An 8,428-nucleotide genomic window follows, 5' to 3' on the forward strand; every position below is an offset into this window, starting at 1 on the left:
AGTGATGGAAACATCACCAGAGTATGATGTTGTAAAGAACAGAGGCGCCTAAAAGCGGTTGTTAAAAACAAGGAAACCTCATAAAAGGTTTGGCTTTCGACTTTGAATTGTTGACTTGCAATTCACCTTCATGTGCTGCAAATTTGGCTTTAATTCAGATTCAGAAAGGGGAAATAATCATAAAGGCAACCCAAACATTCCTTTGAACTTGACCCAGCGGTGCAAAACACACACGGAGAGAAGTTACCTTTTAAAGAACTCCAAACACTCACAGACCCACACGCGATTAAACATGTTTTTTTCTTTTTTAATTTAATTCGAAATAAGAGATAAGAAATAATAAATCTTCAATAAAATATATAAAATTGTACAAGGCATCCCTTTCAAAGGGACTTTCCTATAATGGAAGAGTGGGGGTGAGGGGAAGGGAGAGGGGAAGTTCATCTATAGTGGGTTCCAGGCGGCAACAGTGCCTGGGTCAAAACAAACCAAAAACAGCAAAACCTCGTGACTTTTTTTCGTTTTTCTGCTTTTTTTTGTTTGTTTCTTTCTTTCTTCCACAACAACATGCTAAGAAAATAAATCCAGGAGAAGCTCTGCCTTCAGTGCTCCACTGCCTTTGGAGTAACTTTCTCACAAAGTTTAGCAAGAGTAATACACACAATACAATAGTTACAAGGAGAAGCCTGGGGAAGATACTGCCAGCGCTCGGAGAGCTCCCACAGGGACAGACAGGTTACGCAGTCTCTTGGCACCTCACCGTCCCACTAGTAGGGTTGCTTGTTTGTGATACCTGGATCTCTCTCTTAAGAAGGGCTTGAAGCATGAGTCACTTATATTGGCATCCTTAGCAAGGAAAGGAGAGGAAGACTCGGGGGGTTCATCTATTTAATTCAGACTGTTGCAAATAATAATAAAAAACCCCAAACATCTCCCAGAAGTGTTCAATAATCCTTTGCTCACCACCACTGTGGAAACAACCCACGTCTTCTTTCCCCAGAAAGCTTCCTTCCCTCTCTCCTGGTTTTCAAACAGCATTGCAGAGCCAAGATTACCTGGTTGTAGCCAAAAATTTCTAAGCATGCCAATAGGAAGAGATAAAGACCAGACTGCCTAATAACCCTCCCTTGCACTTTACCTCCCCTCACAGTGCTTAACAAACGCTGAAGCTATTTATACAGATAAAGGCATTACAGGAGCCAATGGTGGATAAAGCTGTTGCTCTACGTTTAGGGGCCCTGCTGCTCATCTTTTGGCAAAGATCTGTCGAGGTTTGGGATGCAAAATCTTTCCCTACCCCCAGAAATGCAGGAACTTGCTGGCTCTGAACTTCACTCAGACTCTACTGGGTCTAGTTTCTATTTACACGGTGTCTCTAGCTAAGGGCTCTGCTTTCTTTAAAAAAAAACAAAAAACCAAAACAAAAACAAAAAACAAACAACAAAACCTTGATTATACCTTTTTATTTCCCTCCCTCCTACCCCCATATTAAGTGATGACACTTGAGAGTGTGGGTTTAGGGCATGCACCCCTCTTAACTTTAAACATGTGTTGGGCCCCATCAGGAAGGCGTCGGGAAATCTCTGCCTCCGTAAGATGCGACTGCTTTTTCACCCGTTCCTTTTTATTCTAGTTTTATGTGCACTGTATAAAACCCCTACATTTGCTCAAATGTTTTTTCTTTTTTTTTTGTTTGTTTGTTTTTACATATTTTTTTTCTTTGAGGATCAGACTCAGCACTCAGAGCACTCTCAGAAGACACCCAACCCGTAGCATACGGGATGCCTTGCTTTGCTAACGCAAACTCCCGTACACTCAGGATGGCAGATAGAAGCGTGCAGAAAGAACGGCCAGTACTGGTTGGGGTACTGCCTTCTCAGGGTTGGACATGATCCACCAGGAAGTCTCTCTCACTGTCGCTTTGTCTTTCTGGTCTTCTTAGGATAAGTGGTACATGCTATATCCAACGGGAGTAGCATAGAGTCCAACGGGCGGGATAGGAAGCACAGGTCTGTGAAAAGGGTAGGATGTTCCATACAGTGAGGCAGCCTGGATGGGAGAGTTGATGGGGAAAGGGAGGCTGAACCCCGACGGTAACATGGGCTTTGCTGCCATTTTGAGCTTCTCTAGCTCAGCCTCCTGCAGTCTCTTGGCCTTGGCCCTCCGATTCTGGAACCAGATTTTGACCTGGGTCTCTGTGAGGTTGAGGGAGCTGGAGAACTCGGCTCTCTCGGCGATGGACAGATACTGCTTCTGGCGGAACTTGCGCTCCAGAGCCAGCAGCTGGGAAGTGGTGAACGGGGTTCGGGGCTTCCTATTCGTCTTGTGCTTCCTCAGGGTGCAGGCAGTGGGACTCAGATGTCCTGCAAGGAAGGGAAAGGTGGGTTATCACAAAAGCAGGGAGACCTGGGTGCTCTGGAGAGACGTGCTGTGGTTAAGGGCTGGGACGGGAAGGGGGGGCAGGTATCTGAAGGGAGAGTCCCACCAGGTGATACCCTCAAAACAGGGGATCCTTTTGCAAGTGGCTCTGGAAATCTCTTCCTGGCCAAAGTTATGTTCACAGGACTTCAGCAGATGTCTTGGGAAGTGAAATTTATGCTCAGTAATTTCAAAAGGACAGCTTGTAGGCAAAGAGGGCACAAAGGATTCACAGATACACACGCAGCAGTTCGCTTTAGGAGTCACATCATAGGGGTCTAGAGCACACAGCTGTTTTGGTAGCTGCAGAACTGGAGGAGTAACTCCAACAAAGCACAAGACAAACATATACGCAAAAGCAGGAGATTCTCGAAAGGACAGTGGTGCAAGAGACAAGCCCAGCCCAGCCCTGCTCCAGGATTTCTCCACCAAGAGCAACAAGTCAGCCCTATCTTTTTTCTGACAGCTGAAGAAGTGGGTCTAATAATTTTTGTGGTTTTGATAACTGGGCATTTTTCTTGCAATTTTTTCTCCGCTTGAAATCAAGAGCAAGTTTTACCTCTGCTTAACAACTTTTATTTTCAAGAAGTATTTTCTGTTTTTCAACAAGTATCAAAAAAAGAAGAAAGCAGTGCACTTTTCATTCAACATTCAACTTCTATGACATTCGCCAATTAAAAAAAACCCCACATAGCTGCAGCATCTGTAGCCAATCCAAGTCAGGAAATCTACTACCTTTTGTGCCTGCCTTATAACCCCAACCAGGTTAGGCACATGTGCCCGGGATTGCACATCGCTGACTTGTCTCTAAATTAATTTCGCATTTCACTAATAATTTTGCAATCTAAAGAATAATTAAAAAGCGTGCGGCTGACTTGAAAGGCTTAGCAATTTGGCTATGTTTCGATCCCGGGGTATACGACAAGCCACTGTGGCTCCCCAGCTTGACACAGAAAATGACACACAGGCTGCTCTTAAGAGGCTGCTAAATTTTGTACATGCTGTCCGGCTCAAACGCTTGTCAGGATTTGCACGTCGTGTGTTCTGAACCCCTTTCACTTTCCTCTTTTATTTTAAAAAATGAACTAGACCACGAAGCTGTCGAAGCGAATATCATGCAATTAAAAAAATCCCACGAGGAGAGTGTTCAAAAGTTCAGAAAGGGGAGGGAGAAAACAGCTACAGCAGAAAAAGTTAAATTTCTCTTCTTACTCTTCTTCTAGATACTGAATGCGAAAAATAAAGTCCTCTTAGAAAACAACTTGTCAAATACCGTCTTACGGTCACACGGGGACATTTTAATAATTAGGGTGCTCACCGTGACATTTCGTTCACTCCTAAAACTACACAATTAAAACTACACAAATCGACACTAAAGTCACTACCGGTCAGCCTTTTATTCCACTCTTTTTAAAAGCAACCTTTTTCTTTTCTTAAGGTGAAGCTGTGCAAAGACCCAGCTAAAAGGGGGCTCTTTCCAGGAGGGGTGGGGTCTACAAGGGCGACCGTGGCTCCGGGGATCGCTCCCTGTCCCAGCGCCTTCCCCGGCTGTCGGGTTAGCCCGACCCGTCCCGACTTCTACTCACGGGGGAAACCGCAAAAACGTACTTTGAAATTAAATCCCGGACAAATATTTCCCCCGGAATACACCCAAACGTTCACGGGCTTCTTCCCTCACCATCCCCAAGTGACTGCCAAACTCTGATAAGAAGCAGGGACCGTCGCCACCGCAGACCCTGTAATTACATTTATCCCGTGCCAGTCCTCAAGCGCTGGCTGCAGTGATTTGTTTCGCTGTTTTTTTTTCTTTATCCCTCGTTTTCTGGCCAATGCCGGACAAAAATAATCACTTGGAGACGGTTCCCTCTCTGTGTTGCTCAAAATCTAACTTTTACACCTCTTTCCCCAGTTCATCCCACCCCTAGTATTAATAATAATAAATCGAGGAGCTACTTCTAATGCTAAAACCCTCCACGGACAGACGGGCTTCTTGTGGGAGAACCGGTCATTGCCTCCTGCTGTCACAGCAGCTCCGAGGGGCCGAGAGCCGGCGAGGTGGGAAATCAGGAAGATGATCGAGGCCGAAGGACCTTCACTTCCCTGATCATCATTTTTTCGACCCAAATCCCGATGAAATCACGGACCCGAACTCCCTAGCCATTGAAGTCCTTTACAAACCTATTTTGCAGATCTCACGAACCGCCGATTTTAATAGAGAAAGGAGGAATTTCGAAGAAAAAAAAATGTACCGGGAGAAGATTAGGCCTTGTCTAAGTGTGAGGTTTAGGGCAGTGTTAGAGGAGGGGGTCTAGGTAGGAGCGCACGCTTCTTTTCAGTCTTTTCCAGCGTACTTAAGGGTACATGAAAATCGCAAACCGGAGCTGCACAGGGAATGACACGGTCGGGCTGCCTTCCTCCCAGGTCCTCTCCCAGCACGTTAGAAATCAAATTAATTCGGGGTTATCGCAAAGGAAAGGAAGCGGCTGAAAGCCAAATCGAAATGATTGTCCCCAAAAAAGAGGAGCTGTAATAGCACTAAACTTCCTTCTTGCAATATTAGATTACAGAAGCAAAAACTGCGACTGTCCAGCTCAATAGTTCGCGTCTGTAAAGTCATTAACTTAGAGAAAGCAGAGCATTTAGTTCACATCAGGGATGCGAGGAGGAGAGTGGATCGATCTGCTAATACAGGTGTACAGCCGCCAAGGCCCTTGGCGATGGGAAGGCAGAAAGCCTAGCACTGCCGGGTTACCTTTTTCACCTTTTCCTGAAGGTACTTTTGGGGCTTTTTTTTTTTTTTTAAAGCAGTTCATTTCTTTTTTTTTTTAAGGGATGTCACCGAAAGCGAAATGCAATTCAGCGCAGACACAGCAGCGCGGCTCGGACAGCAAAAGGGTTTAAGAAGTGACCTGTCACCTCCGGATCGCGCGTCCCTAAGGCGGTGGGGACGGGGTCGGGAGAGATCGCAGGGGCTGAAGAGGTCAGGCCCAGCTCGGGAAACTCTGACAGGCTGCATGCAAGGAGGGAGGGAGAAACCACCACCGTGCCAGGAGAGACTGCGGCGGGAGTGAGCGCGCAGAAAGCGCGTAAGGCTGGAAGGGGCAATTCCCGAGTATTTAAGAGCGAGGAGATTGCTTTGCAACGTTTGATGTAAGGGAGGAGGAAATGGAGAATTTCCAGTTCTCGTTGCAGCGGGATAACATAAATGGACGAAGTGGCAGCCGCTGAACCGTGTTTTGGGAAAGGCAGCTAGTCCGCGGCAGCTTCTGATCTTTCTATGGTTTTAAAGGCATTATATATTTATATACATAAATATATAAATATATAAATATACATGTATAAATACATAAATATATAAAAATATATATGAAGAAATATGTAACATACATACAAAAATCACACACACGTAGATGTAAACACACATATAAAATGCACTATACATATGTGTGTATCTAGCGTGCTGCTGTGCATCTCGGCGCCCGGGGAGCAGCGCAGCTCGGGGCCCGGGGCTGGGATCCCAGGGCCGGAGCGGTGCCCGCCTGCCCTCGCTCCCCGTCCGCCGGCGGCTCCCGCGGGCTCCGCGCAGCCCCGCGCAGCCCCGCGCAGCCCTCCGCCGCCGCTTCCCCGGCCACTCACTTGGCGGAGGGGAATATCTCCCGGCCTCTTGGATCCAGGACGTGCCGTCCTCCGAGTTCTCCGATTTGACCGACGCCGTGTCGAAGGTTTTTGTAAGCGCCCCGGGGGGGCTGTGCGCGTCCCGGGAGCCGTGGCCCGGCAGCAGCAGGTTCCTGGAGGTGCCCACCGCCGCCCCGTCGGCGCTGCCCCCCGCCGCGGCCAGCGGCAGCTCTTTGGGGGGTTTCTTGTCGGACATGAGGGCTTCCACGCTGAACGGCAAGCTGGACACCTTGACTTTGTGGTGCTCCTCGGCGCCGGCCGCCGGGCCCTCCTCGTCGGAGGAGAAAACCTCCTTCGCCTTGGAAGGAGAAGCCATCGCGGGTGCGGAGGGAGGCTGGAGCGGGGCCGCCCGGGGAGCTGCGCTGCGCCTCTGCCCGGCCTTGCGCGGGGACTGCGCGAGTGAGGCGCCGCGGAGCCGCCCCCCTTTTTCCCCCCTCTGGGGGCTCCCCGGCTCTTTCCTCCTTTGGGAAGTGGAGTAAACGCCCCGCGGGCCAATCAGGGCCCGCGCTGGGGCCTGACGTCGAGGGGTGACTCATGCCATTGGCTCGGGAGCGGGAGGGTGGGTAGAAACCTTTTTTTTTTTTTCTTTCTTTTTTTTTTTTTTTTTCCGGGGCTTATTTTGTTTGGGGAGTTCCCCCTCCCCCGTCCCCTCCGAAATGAATTAGGCGTTAATGACACGGGCAGCCAGCGGAGCTGTGCTATTAAGGAGCCGTCCAGGGCTATAATCATACCAAAGCAAGAAAAAAAGCCGCCGGGGTAATTAAGGCTGATGATTAGGCGAAGAGGAAACTTTAGAAGATCGCGGCTCTGCCTCCTCTCGCCGCCGGCCCGGCTCCTCCCGCCCCCCCGGCCCCCCCAGCCGCGCCCCCGCCGCCCCATCGGGTACCGCCGCGCCCCAGCCCCGCCGGCCCTCCCGGAGCGGGGTCTGCCCGGCCCCCGGCCGGGTCCCCGAGGAACGAGGTGCTTTTCCTCGGACACGGGGTTGGGGGATACGGGATGCTGGACCCTCGCTCAGCGAAACGCCCCCGCGGAGAAACGCGGGCGCCTGTTCCGCGCCGCTCGTTTTTCATCCGAAAAGGGGGTTTTTGTTTGCGTTTCCTCGGCAGCAGGAACCAAGTCGGGCAAAACTACTCTGCAGACGTTAGATCTGTAATTATTATTTTTTTCCAGCGTCAATTACACACGTGATGAATAGATGAGCTTTAATAAATTAGGGGCACGCAGCCCTTAATTAAGAGGGATATCAAACCTGTACTATGAAAGCGATTCTCTCACTTTTTGACTTCCTACCAGTGGTATGAATAAAGAGTATCCTTTAAAAAGCGTTTCTAATTACTGCGCGGATAAAAGCGAATACATATTGTTCTTTTCATAATTATTTTAATCTTACGCCGGGCGTTATTTCATGCTGTGCCCGCAACTTTCTCTGTTGTTTTTTTCTTTTTTTTTTTTTTTTTTTAACGTCCAGGAAACGCAGAGTTTGGGAGCCGTTTCGGTATTATTTATAACCGAGGCTCTAAAAAACAAAATATTCAGGGAAGGCGGCAGTGCCTCTGCCCAGATCTGGGGCTGTGCGGCGCAGCTCCTCGCCCCATGCCCTGACTTCAGGGACGGCTCAGACGGAGCTGCGGGCTCGCTCCTGGGCGGCTGCAGGATGCTGCTCCCTGTGCCGTTTTGGTTATATCCCTTCCACAAAACGTGCAGGATTTCACTAGCTCTTCTTGTGCTCGATTTGGACTCCTGACTTTCCTGCCAGCCCATGTGGCAGTCTTGGAAGTCCCCAGTCCTGCTAACACAAATCATGACTTCCCACTCCCTCTACAGCCTGGGTGATTATACCTTTTCCTAGAGGGCAGTTTGGGAGCTGATTTTGGGAGAGGAACTGGTCCAGTGTGGATTTTCTTCGGGCCATGCTTCTCTACCCAGGCCAGGCCGGAGAGCATCTTGAGGATGGGGCTGCATTGAGTGCGCTGTGCTGGGCCCAGGGGTCCCCCCGACCCCTTACAGGGATGACCCTGGTCATCCAACCCTGCTGATCAGCCAACAAGTATCTGAGCCATGCCAGCCCTGATAGCATCTCACCTGGTGCCACGGATGGCAAATTGGGACCCGGGCATGCGATTGCGCTGCGGGAAGGCGCGTGGGAGGACGTGTACCAGAAGCCGTGTTACAAAACCCACTGATCAGTAGGGCTAATAGTAGGGTTTGCACACCCATTACTTATTGCTAGCAGTGTTACTGCAGACCTCGATGGGTTAAGGATTAAAGCCAGGCAAGATCTGCAAAGAGAGGTGATGCCTTTCACTGCCTCAGTCCAACTGACCTGGCTGAGGCA

General features: G+C 49.6%; 1 protein-coding gene across 1 annotated transcript; it reads right to left on the reverse strand.

The window, feature by feature from the left end:
* Positions 1 to 321: 321 nt before the first annotated feature.
* Positions 322 to 6,967, reverse strand: MSX2 (msh homeobox 2). The gene is made up of 2 exons (XM_075163908.1): positions 6,055 to 6,967; positions 322 to 2,363 (listed from the first exon to the last, which is right to left on the reverse strand). The coding sequence occupies exons 1-2, from the start codon at positions 6,407 to 6,409 to the stop codon at positions 1,939 to 1,941; spliced, it is 780 nt and encodes a 259-aa protein (XP_075020009.1). The 5' UTR covers positions 6,410 to 6,967; the 3' UTR covers positions 322 to 1,938.
* Between the last annotated feature and the right edge of the window lie 1,461 nt (positions 6,968 to 8,428).

This window comes from Calonectris borealis, chromosome 15 (assembly GCF_964195595.1).
Source record: "Calonectris borealis chromosome 15, bCalBor7.hap1.2, whole genome shotgun sequence".
In the NCBI taxonomy this organism is placed as follows: domain Eukaryota; kingdom Metazoa; phylum Chordata; class Aves; order Procellariiformes; family Procellariidae; genus Calonectris; species Calonectris borealis.